The sequence below is a fragment of the Diachasmimorpha longicaudata genome, chromosome 17, assembly GCF_034640455.1.
Source record: "Diachasmimorpha longicaudata isolate KC_UGA_2023 chromosome 17, iyDiaLong2, whole genome shotgun sequence".
NCBI classification, from domain to species: domain Eukaryota; kingdom Metazoa; phylum Arthropoda; class Insecta; order Hymenoptera; family Braconidae; genus Diachasmimorpha; species Diachasmimorpha longicaudata.
This window is the reverse complement of record NC_087241.1, coordinates 5,761,980-5,787,028: the sequence shown is the minus strand read 5'-3', so window position 1 is coordinate 5,787,028 and position 25,049 is coordinate 5,761,980. Positions and strand designations below refer to the sequence as shown.

Sequence of the window (25,049 nt, the reverse complement as noted above, 5' to 3'; positions counted from 1 at the left end):
TGTATGCGTTGAAATGAAAAAGTCAGGAATTATGTAATGAACTCATTGTTCATTTAGATTAATGAATTATTTCTTTACAAATATTAAAATTAACATTTATTCCAGTATTTTCTTTCTGGTTTTACTTAGCCCTAGATGAATAACATTACCTAGTATTAATTGAGTATATTACAAAACAGATACATATGTATAGCAACAATTATTATATATAAATTTTAAAAAAATTATTCCATTCAGCACTTTTATCGCGTACGCACCGTCTCAGATTGTAAATTTAATTCCATTTAATAACATGTTTCGGCGCTTTTTACGAGATGTATAAAATAGAGAAGAAAGAGAGAGAGAGAGAGAGAGAGAGAGTGAAAATTATCATTTGTGAAAATTTATATCTTGCTAGGATGTACTCATGCATCGTAACATTTTTCAACTGTTTTTCATTAAAAAAATAATTCAGTTGATATATCCCATTTTGTTATGTGCCCTTTACATTTGACAAGAATCAATAGCAAAACATACGAATTACATGGAAGATTCCTCCTTATTTCTAGTGGGCATTCTATTAATTTTTGGTCAATTCTATTGAACAACTCCTCAGCTTTTTAGTGTATATTTTTTCGACAGAAAAAATCGTAATTTTTTATGGGAAAAGTCAGGGGAATTTTATTTTCCTATACAACTTTTCACTGCGAGATTTTCTATGAAATTAATTCGATTTATCTCTCAGTTACTTATTTGAGGAAGACCTAAAAATCTAAGGAAAATTACAAAATTTACATTGTTCCTAGAATTTTGTAATCTTCCTGAGATTTTCCAATTCTTCCGTTTTTTTTTTAGTGACATAATCGAACAAAAAACCTTTCAAAATAATTCAGCCGAAATATTCATATTAATGAACATAATGCAATAAATCATATAGAAAAGTTCTATTCCATTGAAAATTTCTATTTAAAAGACGCCCACAGAAATTTCAATAAAAATTCAATTCAATTTTTTTCGCACGTTGTGTTTCAGAATTTTTCAACAGAATATATTATATTTTGCCCGACCCTCCTTCAAAAATTACAATAAGTGTTATTTAAATACAATAATGACAGACACACAAGAAATGAAATATTCATATACATACACAACATCATTCGGACGCACTGTTAATAGTTTTTCATTGGATGAAGAGCCACAGAGAAACTTTTTATTTCGGCAAAATGCATTCTCGACCAGTGCCGAAGTAACAATCGGCCCATGTTACCGATCGTTTCTCCAGGACTTCAGAGTCGTTCTCCACTATCTAATTTTCATAATAGAAAACCAAGAATCGTTGAGGGAAGTGAGTAAACTTCCGAGTATCTTTTTGATATACATTCTATTCACGTTCCCTCTCTTGTGCTCAGGAACGTTGACATCTTTCGAGGTCACTGGCCCTCACTGTCACTGTCGCTCTTGTCTATCAATAAATTTACAAATTTTGTTCTTTTAATTTTTCGTTAATTTTGTTATTTCGGGATTTTTGGGATCTAGGGTATTTTAATACCTTTCTTTCCGGGGTAAGCGTGACGTTTCAGTCTATCGTAGAGGTCATCCTTCGTGCCGTAAATGCTTGCGTTTGAGCGAGCCAAACTATTCATCTTGCCTCCATTATGTAGACTCTCTATGAACATTGAATGTAATTTTTGCTCAATTTAAAACAAAAAAAAATTCTTAAATTTAATGATTTTATCAGGTTAATTATTCATCGCAGAATTACGTGGATAGACACTCAGAGATTTTCAGCAAAATTGGGAATAATCGATGAGAATATTTACCCTGATATCCATATAATTCTCCAAGTATATTCGAATAAAAATATGAAAAATCATTAAACAACTGACCTTTCATATAAGTCTCATTATAAAAATTAGGCATTTCCCAGCCATCCTCCTCATCATCATAATAGTGAGCATAAGTGCTGTGATGAGAGGGAGCAATGGATTCGGCATAAGGTGTTGGTGCGCCATAATAGAAATTGACTTGTGAGCCATTCTGATCAGTGGCAGGAGTGAGCATCTTCTTGGGTTCTCTTTTTTTCGATGATCTGACACAAATCATCCATACCAATAGAACAATGAAGATGATAAGAATGACTCCTGCCGCAATGCCTCCAGTAATGTAAAAAAATTCAGATTTCTCAGTACAATGCTTTCCAGTAAAGCTTCCACTGCACCTGCAGGACGGTTGACCCCTGGAATCTTTAAGACAGACCCCCTCGTTGTCACAGTAGTTGTTGCAGACATCAGTGCAGATCATTCCAGTGCCATTGTAACCAGGTTTGCATTCGCATTTGAAGTCACTGGTCTCGGGTATGAGAAGACAGTAGGCATTTGCATCGCAGTGCAAGTCTTCTCCATTCATTTCGCAAGGATTTGTGCATTCAGTTTTGCTGGTAGCAGCTGATCCCTTGGTGCTTGTATTGGGAGGGCAGGGGATGCAAAAGGTTTGCTGTGGTTCAGATTGATACGTTCCCTTTTTGCAGGAGATACACTCATTCAATGATCCATTGAGGTAGCTTCCTGGTTCGCATACTGGTAGGGAGCACTCTTCAATAGCTGCTGATCCCATATTAGGGGTTGTTCTCCCTAATGGACAAGCCTGGCAGGCTGCTTGCACTCCCTGGGTCCTGTAGGTGCCTCTTGGACAGGGTTCGCACTTCCCTTCAACAGCCAATTGCTGGCCAGAGCCACATTCATCACGGCATTCCTCGTGGGAGACGGCCTCAGCTGTTCTTGTTGTCTTGCCGAGGCCGCAGAGAAGGCAAGCGAAACTTCCTTCACTCGGCTGGTAGAATCCGTGGCCGCAGCTACGACAGAGACCTGCTGCGTCATCGTAGTATTTACCCGCTGGACAACGCTCTTTGCAGTCCGCAGCACTTCGTGCACCTGAGCCAATTGTTACACTGGAGCGACCTGCTATTACTGGACAACTGCTGCATTTCAACTGGCCAGATTCACTCTGGTACGTACCAATGGGACACATTTCACATTTTCGAAGAGCTTCATTGTAAAAACTGCCGACTGCACAGGGAACTGATGAAGAAGAGATGTGGAGAATTGATTGATTATTTTTGCAGTCCAATTTAGACATTTTTCAAGGAAAACATTTCGGTAGTTTCAAAATATATGGAGAAATTTTTCTCACCACAATCAGGAGCCATGACAACTTGTCCAACAGGGCAAGCGTAATCAGACTCCAAAATCAGAGAAGCTGGATCGGGAACTGTATTCGGTAGAATATCATGTACGTCGAATTGATCCTCTTCCAGAATGAGTTTCTCCAAAAGGCTTTGGACAGTGGCACGATCGTTAGAATTGGTGTTCTGAATGGGATCGCTGTGAAGGAAATAATCAGCGTTAGAATAGCTCGATAAAGTACATGTTTAATATGAGAGGGTGTACATATGTTGTCGATGATGGTGCAGGCGAATTTATTTACAGCCTTGTCGGTTATGCTCAACGTTATTGTTAAAAGCCACTTCTATGCTCCTCATAATCCTGTGATTAATCTAAACTAGTTTGATACTTCCTAACGCATGTGAGATACTTTCTGCCTCCACTAATGTTAATTAATGATGAGACAAATAATATGAAATTCCCAGGATGGTGACCCTGCTGGTTTGGAAAGTTAATTGGGAAGAATCGTGCACAATCATTGTGGATTCATCTTGGAGGAAATGTTAATTACATGACTTCTTCTTTTTTAATTGACGAGGGGTTCTGGGAAAATCTTACTTTATCGCCGGGAATGATATCTCCACCTCGTAGGTGTCACTTCCTTGGCGAGCTTGTCTCGTTCTAATTTATATAAAAAAAAATCATAATATTTGAATTCCATGTTCGCGCTAACAGACGAACTTCGCAGCCAATCACAAATGAAGGAATTTTATTGAAAAACCTAGCGAGTTCGGTAGAAAATTTACTAGCGAATGCATCCAGTTTTTCTATGAAATTCTACCCTTTTTACATCTACATTTATAATAAACAGTTAGTAGAGACTGAGGTTGCTTACGGTTCTGATGGAACAGCAGCTGATATCACATAGGTTCCTCCATCCTCAGTATTGATTTCTCGCACTGTTCTTGATCGGTGGTCACACTGAACATCTATAGTAAGATCTTTACACTCTCTAGTACCTAGGAAAAAACAAAATGAACAACCTACATGAAGATCTGTAACAATAATATCATCTCAGAATTGATCTATACATTTCAATATGAGAACCTAATCCGGACATCGGGGGAACAATAGATAGTGTAAACGAATCATGAGTGAAATTTCAATATTTGAAACCGAGATAATAAAAAAGGACTATTGAATTAAATGACTAAACGCAGATAGATAAATGAATAAATGAAGTAATAAAAAACATAAAAAATTTACCTTCAAACGAATATGAACAGAAGTTCCAGTCCCGATTCAACGAATTTACCGCATTTCTCACCTTCTGCTTGAGTACCCCTTGACCAGCCTCATTACATAAAACACTTGTTGGGAAGTTCATCCTAATTTTGAAAACCCTCTGCGCAGCAGTAGCCGCTGTACAAGCAGGATATACAATTGGTAAACTGGGATCTATTGTAGGCCTCCAGAAGCCTTCAGCCCCACAAGTATAGAATTTAGGCACCTCTTGGGAGAAACTCAGTCCTGAGTTGCAAGAAATTTCACAGACCTTGAATTGTCCACCAGATCCCCAATCTTTGCACAATTGTGATCCTCCAATGGGATCAGCCAGCTCTGGACAGAAGTCTGAGAGCACATACACTTTGAAATTACAACTAGCCGAGTTGCCGGCCTGATCATAAGCAACATAGCTAATGTCATAAGTGCCCCAGAGAAGTGTTTGTCCAGATCTGTGTCCGCTCTTTTCCTGGATTCTCGCGATTCCCACATTGTCAGAGAAATTGGGTTCATCCCAGGTTACAATGGACGATCCATTTTTGGCAATGACCCATAGATCCCCAGGGCAATGTTCAACTTTAGGTGGAATTTTATCTGCCTCAAGTTGTTGACACTTATTTCCCCCATAACCAGGTGGGCATATTCTTTGACCACAGTGCGAAGGTACGACTCTCTCAACTCCACCACCAATTTCATCGTAACCAGCCCAAGTCAACACCAATCCCTGATACAAAACTGGCTCTGTCCTGCAGTCCCTCACCTGCTTTTGTATCTCATTGGTAACATGAAGGGCCCTAGACCAGACCTGAACTTTCGTCAAGTGCCCTTGAAAACCTGATTCAGTGTATCCTTTGGGTGATTCACTCCTAGGTTTACCGAGAACAGACCATCCATATGCCGGAAGAGTTCGTCCACTGCCATATCCCTCTGTCTTGCTAGCAATTAATCCTTCAGTAATCAATGTCAACTCTCCACTATTTTCCCCATTCCAAACAATGGCTACATGATGCCACTGTCCGTCGTTGATGGTAGCATATTCTCGGAATGGTAAATAGACATCTTGGATATCATGGAAGAGAGATACTTGGACTCCATTGCTATGGGCTTGTATCATCGGTCGACGATTTGTAGGAACGTGAGGAGAACTAACGCTGTACAGTGTGAAGAATATTCCTGCTTCGTCTTTTTGGGTAAATTGCACCCACATGGCAATGGTGAGGCTCTTCTGAGCTCCCGTAAAGAAGGGAATGATTTGAGCAGCACTGCTTCGTAATGGATCAGTGAAATACAAATCATAATCCACTTGGATGGACTTCCTGCAATCGTCTCCGGTAAGATTGAATGGACACTGGCAGAAGAATTTTCCAGTCAAATCAATGCAGGTGGCAGATGGAGGACAAGAGTTTTCCTTACAATCGATAATGTCCTCCTCACAAGTTTTACCAGTATATCCAGATGGGCAGCTACAAGTAAATCCAGCTCCATTATCCATACAAGTAGCACCGTTCTTGCAAGCACCGGCCTGACAAGCGTCATACTCATACTGGCAGCCGATTCCTGTATAATCATCGGGACAAGTGCAGTTCAGACCGGATCCAAAGTCTTGGCAGCGTCCGTTGTGCATGCAAGGATTGCCGATGCATCTCTCAGGCGCAGTTTCACACTGTTTACCATCTGTACCTGATGGACAAACACAGAAAAAGTCCTGAAAGAGATCGACACACGCAGCGTCATTTTGGCAAGGATGATTCGTACACATTCCTATATCAGTCTGACATCGGCTACCCATCCAGCCATCTTTGCAGAGGCACTTAAAGCCATCGACTTCATCTCTGCATGTTGCTCCATTGAAACATGGATCCGAGGCACAGTCATCAATATTAATCTCACAAGCTGTTCCTGTATATCCTTCTCGGCAGTGGCACAAGAAACTATTGTGGAGATCTACGCAGCGATCGGTACCTACAGGATTGCAGGGATCGCTGAGACACTCGTCGAGTTCAGCTTCGCACTGAAGTCCTACGAATCCCGGTCGGCATTTGCAGACAAATCCTTCGAGTTGATCGAGGCAAGTTCCTCCATTTTGACAAGGCTCTACAGCACAGTCATCAATTGTATGCTGACACTGCTGACCAGTATATCCGGGTTCGCAAGTACAGGTATATCCACCTATCTGATCCAAACACTGTCCATTATTTTGACAAGGCTTGGATGCACATTCATTGATATTGGTCTCACAAGCTGGTCCTGTCCATCCCGTATGACAGATGCACTCATGTTCAAAGAGATTATCCACACAGATACCATTCAAGCAGGGATTCCCAGAGCAGAGATCGATTTTTTCATGGCAACGTTTACCAGTAAAGCCTGGCGGACAGTCGCAAGTGAAATCGGCAATAAGATCCGTGCAATTAGCCCCAAGGAGACAGGGTTTCTCAGCACAGTCATCAGTATTGATTTCGCAGCTCTGACCCTCCCATCCGGCTAGGCAGTCGCATTTGAATCGACCTTGTTGAAGAGCAATACATGTAGCTCCATTCTGACAAGGATTTCCTGTGGCTGTGCAAGGATTAATGGTAATGTCACAATCGACTCCAGTGTAACCAGATCTGCAGAGGCAGGTGTAGTTACCAAATCCAGGCTCGTCTTTGCACATAGCTCGCTCAGGACAGGTGTCTTTATCGCAGTCCGATTTCTCCTCCTGACAGTTAATTCCTGAGTATCCGTTGGTGCATTGACACCTATATCCCTGAGGGAGATCGATACAAGTGGCAGCATTGAAACAAGGCTGTGATGCACATTCATCTATATCCATTTCGCAACGACGTCCAGAGAAGCCAGCGGGGCAAAAGCATTGGACTCCGTGGCCCATGGCAATACAGAGACCACCGTGTTGACAAACATTATCTGTGCAGGTAACGACCTTGCATGCCTCTCTACCCACTGCTCCAGCGGTATCTGTATACATATTTGTTGGACACTCCATACAAGTAGTGGCGCCATGTTGAGCTTGATAAAAATTCTTGGGACACTGTGCACATGGAGCTAATCCAGTATCTGAATAAGTGCCAGGTGCACATTTAGCCCTACAACGATCGCGTCCTGGTGCTGCTGGTTGATAAGTGAAGGTACCTGCAGGACAGGTCTGACAGTCTTTGTAGCCGCCAATGGGTGGTTCCCCGGTATAAGAATTTCTAGGACACTCTAAACAAGGAACTAGACCTGTTGGAGAGTAAGTTCCATAACCACAGACTGGAATGCAATCATCAATGCTCTTGGATCCTTGCTCCTTCGTGTAAGTTCCGAATGGACAACGGAGGCAGGAACCCTGACGATCGCTGTTCTGATAAAATCCTTTTGGACATGATGTGCACTGCTTTTGTTTTTCTCCAGCGTATGTGCCTGCTGGGCAATGCAAACACCGTGGAACATCATTTGTATCCATATTCAGGACTTCCCCAATACTACAAGTGAATCCTCGACTAATTGATGATCTGAGCGCACGTAGAGGTGGACATTGATTACCGATGGACGATACATTTAACAGGGGTTCGATCACAGCACTTGCATGAGGTACAGAAAGATCGAAGATGAGACTTAAAGTGGAACCGCAGAGGTCATATAGCTGGGTAGAACGTACTGCTGGCACGATTACGAGGATGAAGTCCATTTTAAGGACATTTTCTTCAACAAGCGTTGGTATTGAACGAATAAAGGAGACATTCATATTAACATTGACAGCGGAACACCTCTGAGTGAGAATATTGTTAAGTCCCATGTAGTACTGGGCCATTAACTCTTGGTACTGAGGTAAACAGCCCCTGGAAACTGCACCGTTGGCCCTGTAAGTGACCGAAGCAATGACATTGTAATCAGCCTGCTGAGTATTTTCGGAAACGCAATCAGGGACAACGGACATGGGGGACCATCGTCTTACTGGATCACAAGTAAATGACTTTGTTGGTGCACCATCAGTAAATCTGTAGCGCGACCGACAGGTTGCGATACATTGAAGGGATTTGGGCTTGTCTCCTGGTACACATTTCAATCCACCATTGGCGGGAGGTTTTAGCTCCCAATCTACGCAAGGAGTCGCTTGGACGGAAACCTGGAAGTGGCAGGAGGCTCGATTTCCACTGGAGTCAGTGGCATAAACTGTTACGTTTTCAAATCCTCCAATGGGAATAATCGCACGTTCAGGAACATAAGTTATTTTCACTGGACCTGAAGCATCTGTTGTATTGATATCTCTTCTCGTTTGATTAAAATTAACAGTATAACTTTCCTGATGATCTACCAATTCAATGACATAGCTCTGGGGGCAACTAAGTTTCGGAGGCGTTAGATCAGGAACTGTGATATTTATCTCACATATTGCAACGTTTCCATCGTAATCAAATGCTACATATTTCACCACGGTATCTTCAAAGATTCTTATCGGCGTTTGGAAACTCTGGGGTTTAACTTCAAGACGCGCAATACTCCCACTATTGTCTATAGCAGTTGGTTCTGTGAAATTGACTGGTAAAAGTCCACCATCTGGTCCCTTCTGTACCATTATTGGCTGCTGGGGACAATTTTGGAAAAGTGGAGGCTCATTATCGACACAAGGTGAATAGCCATAGTCGTAACCTAGCAATGGTTCCACAGCGGGTTCCTCACATCCCATCAATTCGAATTTCAAACAAGCATTATCCATATAGCTTACAATTCCAATGATCACAAATCTCGCTTGAACAGATTTAGGGAGAGTAATCATGGCCAGTTCTCCATAGTTTCCTGGATCTCTCATAGTTAAGTTGAAATTAGGGAAGTAAACTATATAGTTTTCACTCTCTGACTGTTTGTAAAAGAACCTGATCTCAGTGGGACGACCGACAATATCATTAGTAACTACTCCTTTAACAAGAATTCCTTTAATTCTAAATACCTGACCCAAATCAACACTCACATAAGTGAATGCTTCTTGTCTACCACACCATCCAGTTACAGAGTTGAGCCTAACATTCTTAGCTTCGTAGTTTGGTCGTTCTGAGGTGGCATTAATCGCTGAATCTGGAATTTTACCAGAAGTGAGACCAAGGGGTTTAACCACTTTACACTCCGGCTCTCTGCGACAGACAATGGGCTTTGGATTAATGAGAATGTATCCTGGTCTACTGCAGCCAAATTGCACCTCTGACCCTTGCTCATAAGACCTTGCAATTTGAAAGCCATCGCTGGGTCTTCCAGGATCATCACAAACTGGACCTTCACACCTCAAGTTTCCAAAATCCCAGACACCATTGGCTTGACAGCGAACGACATTATCATGATTATTAGTCTGTCCTGCGAGTTTAAATGTATCCTGGCAGCCAAAGAAAAATTGTGAGTGGTACTTTGTATCGACGTATTGTCCATACTCAGCCCCAGGGGTTGGTAAGGGTAGTCCGCAATCAGCCCTTGGGCAAGCAGGTTGAAATCCTGACAACCAATAATCAGGCAAACCTGGTTTCGGATCATAAGCGCATTGTCTGAAACCCGAAGTAGCTGTATTTCTCAATGATCGTCCAGTGTTTCCACATTTTAGGGTAACATTATGTCCAAAAGGTACTAGAACACTAGTTTCATCGGTTCTAATGACAGCTAAACCTTCGTTTTTATCGTCAGGAAGGGAGACACATTTAGCAAATTGACATTCAGGTGTCGTTCCATTCCATACTCCACTGGAGGTACAAATAACAGCCGATGATCCGGCGAGAACGTAGCCAAAATTACATTGAAACTTGATGAGATCTCCAAAGTGAAATTCATCTTTTGTAGAAAGAATTTTCCCATTCTCAGGAGCTGGCAGAGTTGGACACATCACTGGTACACAAGTCTTGTTTCTCTGATAAATATCCCCGTCCCGTTCTCCAGTTTCAGATCTAGCGATATTGAATCCAGCAGTGCCGTTTCCTTTATAGAGTTCATATCCAGTATTACACATGCAGGAATAGCTTCCAGGACTATTGATGCATTTCTGATGGCAGCCTCCATTATTACTAGCACATTCATTGATGTCAGTGCACTCTAGCCTAGTACAACCAACGATTTCGAGTTTGGTGCAAGGTGCACTGACGTAATCCTGAATTCTAAACTTAATATATCGTGCTTCGATTGGAACTGGAAGATTAAGAATGGAAAGAGCAGGCTCTATAGCTCGGAACTCCACAGGAGTACCATCGGGATTCGTGTAATCCCTGAATACATCTCCTAGATCATCAGTATATTGTAGTCTAACGGCCGAGGCAAATGCAATATTACCGTCATTTCTTGCTACCACTTGGGTTCTAAATCCTCGAACAATCGTTGGAGCTTTCATGTCAATCATCACCCAGTTAGCTCCTGGTTCAATGCTATTACCACACCAGCCGTCACCACTACTCAACCTTACCCCATTTTTCCTGTAACCCATTTCAGAACTGGAAACCGTGATGGACTCATCGGGAATTCCCCCATTTATCAGTCCAATATCGCCAACTGGTCTACAATCCATGGTCGGTGCAAAGCCAGGTTTACATTTGCAGGAGAAAGCTCCTGGCATGTTTATGCATTCAGTGGAGGCTAAGTCACACTGACTTGAGGAGCACTCGTTGATATCTTCACAGGAAGGTACATTCTCAAACCGTTGATCAGCGCCACAGGGGATGATATTTTTACCCGTAAGTTTGTAGCCTCGATTACACTGCACTCGTGCCTCATCCCCGAAAAAATAACTTCTATCATTATCGACGACGAAGCCATTCTTGATGGTTGGTAAAATGGGACACCGAGCCCTGGAGCAAGTGGGAACATTATCAGACCAAGTACCATTGCTCATACACAAAATTACTGGATGCCCACTTCTAACGTATCCCGATTCACACTCAAACCTAACGATTGTTCCGTAGCTTCTACCACCACCATTCAAAATTGTTAAATTGGCATTTGGAGCTTCGGGTAGAGGAGCGCATTGAGAGGCCAAACACGAGGGTTTTTTCTCCCAACGACCGTCAGCCATGCACGATATTTTCTCTGTTGGTCTGCCTGAAGGGAAAGCAAATCCCGCATAACATTGATAAGTAGCTAATCCTCGATATGTAACGTTGGAAGAACCGATGGAAAATCCATTATCGATTTGTGGGACTGGACCACAGTAAACTTCCTGGCATTTTGGAATATATGTGACTGACCAGTTTCCGCCTTGGAGACATTCACTGGTAATCTTCAACTTTCCTGTGGCGAACTCTTGGCCCATGGGACACGAGAACATTACTACAGTACCGAATGCTGTATCTCTGTTACTGGCGAGGGCACCTTCACCAGCGACAAGAATCGGACAATCTGCAGAGAAGATCGCCTGCCATCCGGAGGAGCTTCTCAAAGCATCTGTAACGAATCTCACCAGCATTTCTCCACTCTCAGCTGTGAGTGTGATCTTTGGAATCGTATTTGATGTAAAGCCATCTCCAGAGTGCAATCTGAGTCCATTTGTGTTGCTTCCATCGTAAACTTGAACGTAGTCGGTGGTATGGACATTGAAGCTTGTAAACTTGAGGGAGAGGGCTGAATTCTTAGGATTTTTTATAGTATAAAGACATTCCTGGTTATTGGGGTATTCGTTTAGACCATATGAGGGGGATTGAAGAGTACCATTTAGGGCAACTATCGTTGCCCTGCAGCCTTGGGTGTACCTGATGCTAAAGCCCCTTCGCGAATCTCCTAGAGAGGTTTTCAAATACAGATAGAGGCTATTACTGGTAGACATAAGAACTGTTGGATTGTCCTCGGATTTTCCTGTTAATCTTGCTATTGGACGACTCATTGGGGAATCACCATCTCGCACGAGAATATAGTCTCGTTCTGCCTCAAGGTCCATATCCTGAATTTCAAGGGAGATTATTTTGCCAGGTTGGGCTTGAAGATTGTACAGGCATTCTAGGCCTCCTGGGTAATTCTGAGGGTATCCGGGAGAAATCAGAATTCGTTCCTGGGGAGTGGCTCGTAAAATTCCGCCGCAATTTTGGGGCTCTGTCTTCCAAGAGGCACGGAAACCTTTTCGTTCTACTGAGGCGTCGGTACTAAATTTAATTATCATAAAGTTGGAGGCTGACACGAAGAGCTTGGTAGACAATTCTTGTTTGCCGGAGAGGGTGGCAAGATTTACAGATTTTTCCTCAGTTCTACCACCAACAAGAATTTGAACAATGTCAAAGCTCTTTTCCGTTTCGAATTCTTGGAATTGGAGGAGAATGTTGTGTCCCTGGGGACCCTCCAGGGTCCACTTGCAGTTACTTAAGGGTGTGTATTTATGTGGATAATTCGGGGACTCAACCACGTCACCACTGCTGGCCATGTAAAATTGGCAGTTGTTAGGACAGTCAATTTCGTCAGAGAAGTCACCGCAATCATCCTGCTTATCGCACTTAAAGGCGAAGTTGATGCATTTGCCATTTGAACAATGGAATGATCCTAAATGGAACAGTAAATGGAGATAAATCATGCAACAATGTTGGGGAGGGGTTGAGTGGATCTTACCTGCTGGACATGCGGAGGCTCGGCACATAAATGGTAGGAGTGATTCGCAGGTTGTTAACTCCCAGGACTGCTGTTGGTCATCGGTAACGGCTACATCTACGCACTCACCGGATGCTGGGTTTGGTTGCTTTGACGCCCAGAAACCTTGGGAGGATATTTCATAATTAAATATCTCAATTTCCTAATTAACCAATTCGAAAACATATGGACACGTAATCTCCTTCTTCATTTATTGTATGATATCTTTTCATGTTTTTATACATCTACTTGAAGAGATGCAGACGTCGGTATAATCATCAATTTTCAATTGAGTCAACGGGTTATGTCATTCAACATTTTATCATAGATAATAATACATTCAAGTTAATAACGAATTTCACTTTAATTATTATTTTTTTTTTCATTTTCAATGAAACTCCAAGTCTAAGCTAGATAAAATAAATCGCCAACGGAAGATGTTAAACTGTTTCCGCAAATAACCAAATATAATAGGTCGTTCCTAAGGATGAAATTGAAAAATAATCATTTTTAATATTGAATTAGCTGAATTATCTCAATTTTTGCGTAAATCGCATAAGTGTGGGTATTGTCGTGCGAGGATATGGGAAAAGTGTGTCTTCGTGCCGAGGAGTCTCACAGTTCCGCATTTCCGCGACCTCGATACGATCAGAGGAGCCTCTTTCGTGTGTACAATTGTTGTATTTTACTTCAAACTATTCGCATTATGTACGTGTTGATGCTTGAATCAAGACCGTAAACGGTAGACGCGAGTCAACGATTTATTAATTGCTCCATTATGTCGCGTCAAGTGGCCATGACGCTTCGGTGGATAGACGAGGTAAATTGAGAATATAAAGAGAAAAATCATTCTTACCAATTAACTCGCGCAGAAATTAACAAATAATGGATGGGCATTGCTTTTTAATAACTGCATAACTGTACTTTCTTTCTCATGGTATGTTGATGACGACCAATGTGTTACTCACCGGCATACTGGGACACAAGCATTCCCGCTGCAGACTCAAGAGTATTTGTGCGAAGATCGTCCAAGGATGCTAATCCCAACCAGTAACGATCCAAGTGTCTTCCAATCATCCCTGATGTCAAATTGTTTTCCATGTACGATTCTACCACCATGAGATCGCTACCGTACCTAATTTCATTGATCCATTGATTAATCAATTGTTCATTGTCTGGATTAATTAAGTAGATTCATCACAAGTTGTTGCAAATAGAGCTCCATACTAGATTGATGGAAAAAATCATTTTTTTAGGAATGTCTTTCTCCCAGTGAATAAAAGTCTCATTGAATCTACCACAAATGCATAATTTTTTTTTGTAGCCTGGAATATGGATGACAAATGAAAATTACTTCATCCATTTTATTTTACCACTTCACTGAGATTTAAAGTCATTGCCTATTAAATATATATGCCATTAAATATTTACCTCCTGCATAATTCGGCAGCTTTTTCCCACGAATGCCTGATATTGAAGAATTTGTAACAGTAGATCCCTTTCAATTCCCATCCTGAAAAAAAAATCAAGACAATGATTTTTTAATTCAACAATATTTAGCGAGCGTATTAAAAACAAGGATAATAAGTAATAAGTTACAAACGAGCACGGAAATATACATACATATAAATATTTTTCAATTCACTTGAAACTTGTAAGGTCTGAAATAAAATATTATAAACTTGCAAGTTAAGTATTGACTATTTAATGTAAAAATTCAAATATCGGATTGTCGGAAAGGCGGTTAATCGGTGACCTACAGGGGGGCTATGACGATGTTCGAGTGCCAACGAGTCGACCTCGATCGTTTTTAGTGCGCCAACGATATACACTGATGCTGTGCAAGAGAGCCGACATTGACTTTTTGATGTGTATATCGGGACGAACCCAAAGAAAAGAAAATACGTGTGTGGCAAAGGAATCGAGAAACGCTGGAGAAACGCTCGATTTCGATTCTGGCCTCCTCTCTTTCCACGCAAACGGGTTATCGGTACGACGACCCAATAAATACCAGACTTGGACAATTCATTCATGTCAACTCTATTCTTTTTCTTGGCTTGCTTATTCAATGCCGATGAAAATTGTATTTGTACTGGGTTCGTTTGGCTTTGCATTAATTGGCAAGTACAGTAAAATTTTTATATATGAGCTCGAAGTAACAGCAACGACAGAAATTTAACATTCCAAAAATCGGAATGTAACCGATAATAATATTCCCATGAATTCCTAGCTGTAGAAGCGATTACAGTGAAAAAATATTGGGAAATTATGGAAATATTCGGGTGTAAGTTTTTAAAACGCAATATGGTTATGTAACTGAATTTACTTGCTTTCGAACGATTAAATGCCTTAGTGAACATTCTCTCCTTCATTCCGCGACTCTCGGGGACTTTTACTTCATCTCGAAAGGTCAACTGGCCATGGGACATGTTCAGAAACACCTTGATGATACTTTATTCATTGAATGTATATGTAAACTTGCGTTCAAGGATAATCAGTGCATAGGAGATACTTATCGGTAAATTTTATTGTGAGTTGAGTTCAGTGACTGAATTTTCCTTCCATTTTACTGTCGTAGTGGGGAACCACATTGGAGCAGAAAACCCCCATATAATTGACTGAGGACTATACTCCATAGTGCCAAAATAATAAGAAAAAAAAGGGGGGAAGGTACAATTACTATGTTATTGGTGGATGGTTGGGATGATCAGAGATTATTTTTAGGCCGAGGTCGAGGTTGATGACGGGGGATTATAAAAGACTCCAGAACGAGATGCAGTTGAATGAGTCCAGACTCACAACTGTGGAATGCCGTTCTTCTTCTTTCTCAACTTACCGCCGTGTCCTTAACTATAATGTTCCTAAAATTGTCGACCTCTATGCTTTTCTAATGTGTTTTCCAATATTTTTATGGGGGGCATTATCCTATCGATGTTCAATTGATTGCTTATACTCTTATTCATATTCTATTTGCGGTAAGAAGAAAAAAGTATCACGTGTTTCAGTGATACATCATCATTCATATAGAAGGTAATCATATACATCATGCGGTGATTCGTGACAATGAGCATGCAATTGCCCCTGTTCTCTGTTACACGTATGTTTCAACTTCGTTCCACTTTTCTTCTTTTACATTTAAGATCTACACTGTCCGGGCAATTATGTAGGCCTCTTATCGCCATAATACTTGGTTGGTTGGCGTCATCGCAGAGGATTAAACTTCTTTCTCATGTTTTTCTCCCCTTCCTCGGATTTTTTTCGAATCCGTTAGAGTTGGAGGAGCTAGTCGAGTGTGTCTATTTGGTTGGTGAAGGTTTTATACAGTGGTAAGGCCTCGTTTAGCCATGCCACTAGGTTCCACTCCGTTTCCTACTTTTTCTCAACCTCCATTGTAGAATACATTCTTCAGCAGTTTCTTTATATTTACAGGACAATTATTTCATTCATAAATTGTAGGTTTTCTTATTCGTTGCGAATTTTGAGAAAGAATGTGAATAAACATTTTGACTTTGTCTTTTTTATTCATGAGTTGAGATGCACTATACTGCTCACAAAAAATATTTCAATTACTTGTTAATAGGAAACTTGGTGAATGTCTTTGAGAGCTTCATGGAAATTTCAAGAAATTTTTTGAATTATCCTTGAATTGCATTGATAGTATTCGAGAATGCCAATAAAAGATGTTACATATAAGATTTATTTTCCAAAATTACTATTTATTCCCCTTAATCATAAACGTAGGGTAGTAATCGAAATGCATTGGAGTGACCAACGGGCGGACGAATAGGAAGGAGAAAATATTCTGGTAACTTTTTTCCCAAAATTTACATTCGTTTTTTTGGTTTCATCTTTTAAAATTTCCCAGGCTCTTCTGAGAAATCTCTGCAGTGCACCTGCTGTTGAGTAAATGGAGGGAATCCTATCTACCTGGGAGTGAGGATGCAGGGTTCAGATACCTGCTGACAATGAGGGAGATGAAAGTGGAATGTCAAAGGTGAATTATGACTTACCGTTTGGACATGTGAAGACATTGTTGGAGATCTGAAAAAAAAACCAAGAATTATCAATTTCTCTCCAATATTTTCCATCATTCGTTTGTTTGTATTAATTACGATGCTGATATCGGTAAATAGAGGGGTTTTCTAGTATAAAGAAATTGACATACTCTTTCATGACAGTAACAAAATTACGAAAGAAGTTAAGAATATAATTACTCCAATATTTTTGAAAGCGCATGTAGTTTATAAAAGTGAACATGAATCACAATGACTGTTAATGAGGCTACCCTGAAATTTTTTTAAAAAATCTAATATACAATGTCATAACGGTGAACGAATTCCAACGAGATTAAGTGCCTCACGTTGCAGAGTATCCAACGTCTGCATTGACTCTTGTCCCTGGAAACTCGAGTAATCTCCCCTCAATGCTAAGTATTGCATTCCTTCCGGGATTGAAAGATGCAAGTGAATAGAAAAAAAATGAAAAAGAAAATGCGACGGAAAGAATAAGAATTTACAAGACGTAACAAATGTCAGACGTAAGAGACAATTGTATAGAGTTCACTTTCAATGTTGTGAAACAATAATGCTGTACAATTTTGTTACAATGATATATTTTAATAAATCGGATTGCGTATATAAATGTGGAAAAAATTCTTTGTTGCAGATTTGAATAAAATAGCTCGGAGAGGCATGTGTGAATTGTACTACGTTTCGCTTTCACCGTTCGGGCATTAGGTACCTACACTCCACGAATATCCTATAGAGCTGTATGAAAATATGTTACCCAGTATTGAGTGAGTATTTTTCCTGATAATGGAGTTACGTCAATTATTTCGCCGATTAGGCCCACCATTTCTCACGTATTTTCCAATTCGTAAAATATGAATCGTAATTATATATAAGCCTTTTTATCATTCAAATGACAGTTACGGAACGAGCTAGAAGAATACCGTGACTGAGAAGTTACACATTTTTTATTTATCATGTGTTTTTCCTAAGTTCCAGCATCTCCCCAGCTACTCTCGCGATATCGTAGGAGATTTTTGGACGATGTAAAAATAGAGATATTATTCCTACCTGAGTATTTGCTAGATGGAGATGGCACAGGAAAAGAACGACCCCCCAGCCGGCCGTCACTGCTCTTATCAACATTTTTCTGAAACATAAGAAAAATTATTTCTATTAGATATTATCGTTAAGAAAAGGCCTGCCACAGAAATACTAAAACAATAGTCTAATGGAATTTCTTTAGCGACCGCATGGTTATATTTCGACCAAAACACGTAGGAAGTTTATTTCCAGGGTCGGCCTCACCGCTATCCAATCATCCCTCCGGTATAATAACCGGTCTTTTTCGATCCGTGGGCTCTTTTGTATCCCTCTTCTTTCTTCGGATAATTCGTGGAGGACGTGCCTTCTCACCCCCTAGTTCATCTACCAGGTATTATTGTCTGAGGAATATGAGCTGTCACGTGACTCAACTGTAAAGACTTGTTTTTTTTTTCATTGTTTAACAGATAGTTTTCAAGGGAAAATTTCATGGAACAAAAAGTCCTGAATTCAATCATGTGAAGGAGGAAATAAAAAGTGCCGTGTCCTTCGAACGGTTTTATTTATGATAGCCTGTCAGTTAATTAGCAATTTATAATCCGGTTAGCATAAATTCCTAACGGTTTATCTCACGTCAATAGAAAAGAAAATTTATTTTAGAACCATTGAACATTAGTTGCGTGGAGTGGAATTTTTTACGAGTTCTCTATCAAATCGACTGATTATTGAAAATTTTTGGGGACTTTTGGGTGACGATTTCAATGGAAATTTGAAGAATCTCATCATTAAAAATTACCAATTGACTGAAAAGTTGAAAGACACATTGAAATATGAATTTAATTACTGTGTAGCAATTTCTTGAAATTGAAAAAATTCAGATCACTTGAAATTTTTGCAATTTAAAGGCTTGTTCAAGAATTTTCTCTTAATATCATAATTTACCCAAATATAATCCAATCAGAATTATTATTTGTTTTTCATCCAAAGGTGAATGATTACATTAAAATAAATAAATCCCTCTCCCACGTCAATGTGCAATATTTAAAATAATTTGTAGGAATGAGCACTTATGAGTGACGGAAGAAAAACAACTTGAAAATGAATCCAAGATGTGTGGGCGTTACTTTATAATACTCCATATGCGGTAACTAAATAGTACGCAACAATAGTGGCGCAATGTTTAATGTTTAATGTTTCGTTGGTGTGCGTATGTACCGCACTAAATTCCCGTGGGAAGTTTCACCTACCATGTGAATTGTCGTTGATCGCGAAAGTTGCCCATCCGCGGTGATTGCTCTCTGTCACTTAGAATTTGAAATTACACCTGTTTTCGCAATCTTTCGGTATTGTTTGCTTCCATTTTCTCTTATTTTACTACCCAGACATATATTTTAGAGGCAAGCATTGCAAATAAATAAAACTGGAGCGAATCGCATAAGAGCTATAATTAGGGGTTGAGAAGACCTAATGATGTAGTGAAGTGAAAAATGGAGTTGATTTGTGATTTATTTTTCACCACGGCAATAAGAAAAAAAATAACTAAATATTTTTTCACGCGAAAAGTGATGATGATCACGTCCGTAGGATCCGGCTCTACCTCCGCGAACATTCACTAAGATATAATTGGTTGTATAGAATAACGGTTAATATCCCCTGATGACTTTGCCTGGGCGTCATACAGGCGGTATACACACGGCAAACGAGTGTCAGTATTCTTCTCACTCTTCAGTTCCAAGCCCTGCACGTTTCGACCTCTACTGCTGAGGAACCGGTTTGACTTACATCTTGATACGCGCCAGAATCAGAATCACCCTAGTAAACCTTTTAAATATTTTGCCCAATTCCGAGTAACTCGACATTTTGGATACAATAGCCGCATAAAAAATAATATTTAACGTATAATCAATTGATAATGAACAATAGTGAAAGCACCTGATTATAAAGCATGAACCCTGTTATCATTATAGGAGAAAATTTTTCATTGTGTATGCATTTGTAAAAATGCAAGAGCCAATTGATAACTCGAATGCGGGAACACCTGCCCATAAAAACGAAGAAGAGAGTTGTACTCCTTGCGAGGTTAACAATGTGGTGCTGATTGAACAAACCACTGAACAGAATATATCGATGAATATCCAAGCTAAAAAGTGGATTGGAATAAATCCGTTAATCCATCGTCACACACCTTGGACCCCAGGAACGGATTTTATAAAAAAAAGAGAGAGAAAATATCTGACAATAACTATCTTCCCAATACTATCAAACTGCGCCCGAAGGAGGAGTACAGCCTCACTCGGTTAATAGTCCCGAGTCTTGTAGACACAGTGAACGAAGCGCGAAAACCCGCAGAATACGTTTCGGTGCTAAAGATAGATATACCCTTTTGTATACATACATATACTGATATAGAAAACATTGGGACTCTCAGGCAGTAGGCCAACCAACGGTGATTACGCAGTCATGATAATCTCAACTAACTTCCGGATTCGTCATCACTTCATGCTCTTCCCCTCAAACTACACGTACGAGACGCCCGATAAATTTAAAAATAATAAACAAATAATGTTAACTTTTTTTGAAAATCCAATGGTTTACGGTATTCTAATTACCGTATGCCCCTCGTACCCACTTCCAAGTCGTAAAACGAGGAAAACGAAAAGGCGGAGGTGAAACCGTTAACCGCTCGGGATATACATATATTATCTACAAACATGCCAGAAAAGGGGTAAGTAATTCTGTGTCGATGGAATGCATATGCTGGAGTTTACATCCCAATAATGTCCTGAGTATACATTGCTATCTGTGTTAAAAATTATTCAAATGTTTTCTGTCTGTTAATTCATATATTAACTCCTCCGGTTATAAATCTCAACGACACTGTGAGATGATGTGGCAATAGAACGAGTGTATCCTGGGGCTGTAGGTCGATTTCATCCCGACGAAATCACTTCCATACAATAGTTTATACGTTTGTCCATTTGTTCAAAATTCTCCAAAGAATCGCCTCGATTGAAATTACCTATTTGTTGATCATAACAGAGAAGTGATAATGAGTTATCAAATTTCGTCCCTCAACAATAACATCGTGAGAGACCGCTAATATCACATACTCTCTCTGGTGCACAGATTAAATATTGAATCCACCACATATGAGTCTTCATTATAAACTACGGAATGCTAAGACTGATGTCACGATGAATATGATAGAACGGTGAATCGATCATTTGTAAGGAATATCACGAACGCTGAAGTACCGCTCCAGCCATTGTCTCATCATAGCGAGACTTCCGAGAGACCCTATTTGGTAGTGACATTTACTTCCTGTCGTAATTAATACAAAATATGTATATTATAAGGTTGCAATATCGAATACCTATTCTCATTGTTGAAAATTTTCGTTTAGAATAGGGGAGAGAATTTGCTGCGGTCATTGATCTCGAAAACTCGTCAGGTGACATTATATCATTATGAGTCTGAAGGGTTGAGAGTCGTCGCGGTTTTTGATTAATTAGTAATTATTTGAAATATTCACTGTTTAAAAAATATGTAAAAATTTCAATGTAAGCACTTAACAGTCATATAGAATTGCACCTATATCAACAGTTGTTGACAATTTTTAATTGTTCATTGCCTACAATTAAAATCTCAATATATCGTAGAAAATCATTGGAAACCCTCAAAAAATAATGAATTTCTCATGATTCACGCACGTGAAAATTTCAATATTCCCTGGAATGAACCTGACACTGGTTTTTAGTAATTTTTCCCCCATTTGGTAACAGTCTTCCTAGACATGACTGGACTACGATACACGGTATTCCAACAAAACCGGGCATTTTGCTTCCACAGAGAAAGCCACCGGAGTGAAATTCCTCGAGACTGAGAGACGGATATGATACTTTTAGCAGCGATGGTTTTCAACAGATCGAACTTGAAATTAATTATTAGTAACTTTTAACCGGTCGAAATGCGTAAAAAATTATTGCAGTGAAAGGTGAAAAGTTCTTCGATTTTTTTTTCATTTCAAACACCACTTGATAATCAAAATTTCCATTTAATTGAAATCATTCCATAGTAATATGTAGAAAGTTTCTTGTTGTAATTATGTACTACTGTGGATGCATTTATAAGGAATTTAATTCACGTGCCACGATACTTTGATATTTATATTCTTTGACATAGGAAAACATTTGCCTGTCTCTCATCGTCGAGGAGTTTTCTCACGCGGAACGAATATCAAATGAGATCTGTGGTATGAAGAGCATTTTTTTTTTAAAGAAAATGAATTTTCTTGTCAAGTTTTTTCAAACGAGTTTTTTTTAATAAAAAAAAATTGTGGGGTTGTATTTGAAATCTAGTTTATAAAGAAAAATTATATACCTACATTATAAAATTAGTGTTATATCATTAATTAAATTAATTAATTTTTCTCTTCCAGGTAGAAGGAAATACTTTATTGAAAATTGTATGAAAAACGTCAATAATATTTGAAAAATAATTAAAATCGTAAGACATCGAAGTCGAAATCGCTCAAATAGTTTAGTAAAATCATCATTCGATTAAAATTTCCCAGACATGTATCGCAAATTTTCAAGGAAAATACTTGCAAAATAATGTAGGTCAGTTTTCCAGAGTTTTCTGCTCTCAACACTTTGCTTCAGAGTGTTGCATTGACGGGAGAAAATATCTGCAGCGTTCTGTGCTGTTTCTGTAGCGTAGTCGATGGTGCGTGCTTCGCTTTTACTCCGCTCACTGGTGAGTTCGTCGACCGAGATAGACGATGAAATACTCCAACCACGTGGATGCTGGTGACCAACTGATTAACATACAACTTATACTTATACTTTTACCCACCAACAACTTATGCTTTTTTCCTCTGATTGAGAAATATTTCTCGTATGGTAATGAATGAAGTTTTGCCTTTGCCTACTCTAGAGTGAGAGGAATCTTCAACTTTCAATAATTATTTATTTGCAAATGGATTCTTCTTCCAATACGATATATCCGGAAATTTATAGAATTATATTCTACCTCGGAATTCATGGCTCCAATTGTAAATGTCAAATCATTTTTGTTTTACATGAAAAAATTCACTATCTAAAAAGTGGGTTTGGCAAGGACAAATAACTTGGAAGTCTCATAATGATGTAGGTGTGAGATGCTAATTGAGTCATGTGAAATTTTATACTCAACTAAGGGATTTAATTGATTAAATAATTTTCTCTAAAATTGATGCCGGCATTGTTGAGCAGTACACATTGGTATGCCACGAGTTGATTATCCCCAAGGGTGTGGCGGACTCCGGTCTTAGACAACAGTTAAAGAATAAGCAAAACCATAATCCGCAGTTTGCCATTATAAAAAAATAAACTTTCACATTTCTACAATTGATCTATAAAAATAATATTTTCCACAAATAACAGTAAAATTTATACAACCGATTTCACTGCTGTAGTTTTTTCTGTATTTATAATTTACTCAATTTTACTGTCATGTTTACTCCAAAATTCAGTATTCTCTTTTATTTTTGATGATGGACGGTGTATTTGAGCGCTTTATTTATACGCTTTATTTTGCCATGACAATAGTCCCCATAAAACATTACTTCTAACAGCTTTGCACAAAGGAGTTCCTTGCGAATTTAATTCTTGTACATAGTATCCACTACGTTTTATGATATTTCTCCGCTTACTCACTCAATTTACCACTTTTATAGTGTAAAAATTCAACCTTCATCCGAACCTTTCGCTCATTCAATATCTGCTTATACAACTAAAGGCCTTGGATTCATTCAGTACATGTAATAAGATAAAATTGAGCAATCGTTGTGGGAGAAACTTTAACTTTCCTTGATTGATGGAAATTTTTGATTGTTTTTCAGGTACACTTTCTAGAAATTGTCGTGAATAGACATTTTGCGAAATTCCCTCAGGAAGAATTCACAATTCGATAAAGAAAATTAATATTACCCGGTTTTGCCGGAGCACAGCGGGAATTTTCTACTGTTTTCTTCTCTGTACGTTAATCGTGACTCGGGTAGTGCGAGGCTGACTATGAACGATTGACTGATCTTCTTTTAAAAGAATTATTATCTGAAGAGACAAGAAAATTCAGTAGTGGCATCAAGAACTGCTCGGACAACGAATATTAATTGCCAATGAAATGTCTAATAAAACATATGTTGTAGAGAGCCAGTAGAATTTGATTTTTCTGTAGAATGACGCATTATCCATAGAATTTTCCCGGCTCAACTTGTCACCGTGTTGCTAAATCTACTATTATTTGTTTTTGTTAAGGTAAAGAAATAAGAAACTTGAGCTCTGGACATTCAAGAGAAGATATATCTCAATAAAATAAATTGTATTGCAATTGTATTGAATTTTCCAGCTCATGTATGGTATTTTAATATGACTTTTTTTTCACCATCGCTGCATTTATGAAAAAAATTACTTACGTCTGCAGGTCCCTTCCTTCCTAGTTAAAAATTACTCCTTACAGGGCACATGAACACTGGAAGAGTAGTCGGTTAACACACCGGAGCGTCCTTTCACTCTTCACCATAAAAAATTGGAAAAAAATGAATTTCTGGTTTTGTCACTCGATGAATATTAACTAATTAACTGTAACTCCGTGTGGACACGATGTAAAATATAATTCAGGGTCACGGAGTTCTTTACCTCCGGCCCGACAACACGAAACTGAAGGGGAGCGCAGCAATGGCGTGGCTCGCATCGGTGGTTTTACCTGGGCTCACGAAGACGTTGGCCGGATAAAAGAGTGAAAAGAAAAGAGAGGTGAGAGCTGGGTACCTGCTGGAGGATCGGGAATAATCGGCAAGCTTCGGCATCAACAGCGCCTACTTGCAAAGAAAACGGGCGGTAACCCAAGGGTTGGTATGCGTTTAAAGATCAAGAAACAACACGAGATTTACTGGCTCTCAACGCACCTTACATACCATATTAAAATTCTGGGCACTGGATTTTCATGGCTGTTTTACACTCTTTTCCTGAAAAATCAC

At 39.4% G+C, this 25,049-nt stretch overlaps 1 protein-coding gene and 1 long non-coding RNA gene across 5 annotated transcripts; one reads left to right on the top strand and one right to left on the bottom strand.

Moving 5' to 3' along the window:
• Positions 1–66: 66 nt before the first annotated feature.
• Positions 67–24,801, bottom strand: LOC135170584 (sushi, von Willebrand factor type A, EGF and pentraxin domain-containing protein 1). Of its 4 annotated transcripts, XM_064136551.1 has the most exons (14): positions 24,486–24,801; positions 22,639–22,847; positions 18,059–18,137; positions 16,991–17,021; positions 14,412–14,493; positions 13,949–14,115; positions 12,963–13,106; positions 4,407–12,896; positions 4,036–4,159; positions 3,759–3,821; positions 3,169–3,359; positions 1,866–3,056; positions 1,529–1,645; positions 67–1,441 (listed from the first exon to the last, which is right to left on the bottom strand). In XM_064136551.1, exons 3-14 carry the CDS (start codon positions 18,131–18,133, stop codon positions 1,410–1,412), a joined length of 10,707 nt encoding a protein of 3,568 aa, XP_063992621.1. In that variant the 5' UTR covers positions 18,134–18,137; positions 22,639–22,847; positions 24,486–24,801; the 3' UTR covers positions 67–1,409. The 4 variants fall into 4 exon arrangements, with proteins under 4 accessions (XP_063992621.1, XP_063992622.1, XP_063992619.1 ...); XM_064136552.1 differs by lacking the exon at positions 22,639–22,847 and having other exon boundaries at positions 67–1,467; XM_064136549.1 differs by lacking the exon at positions 22,639–22,847.
• LOC135170595 (uncharacterized) lies at positions 15,087–18,117 on the top strand. The gene is made up of 4 exons (XR_010300401.1): positions 15,087–15,264; positions 16,846–16,974; positions 17,646–17,775; positions 17,981–18,117. It is a non-coding gene; the product is annotated as an uncharacterized LOC135170595 (long non-coding RNA).
• Positions 24,802–25,049: the final 248 nt, after the last annotated feature.

What these genes read in the sequence shown, in the direction of transcription:
- LOC135170584 (XM_064136551.1), bottom strand. Translation starts at nt 18,133, where the DNA reads ATGTTGATAAGAGCAGTGACGGCCGGCTGGGGGGTCGTTCTTTTCCTG. An exon ending in ATATCATTCCCGGCGATAAA is followed by an intron (nt 3,360 to 3,758) that starts GTAAGATTTTCC and finishes TTTCCTTCACAG; the next exon opens with CGATCCCATTCAGAACACCA. An exon ending in TAATGAGACTTATATGAAAG is followed by an intron (nt 1,646 to 1,865) that starts GTCAGTTGTTTA and finishes CAATGTTCATAG; the next exon opens with AGAGTCTACATAATGGAGGC.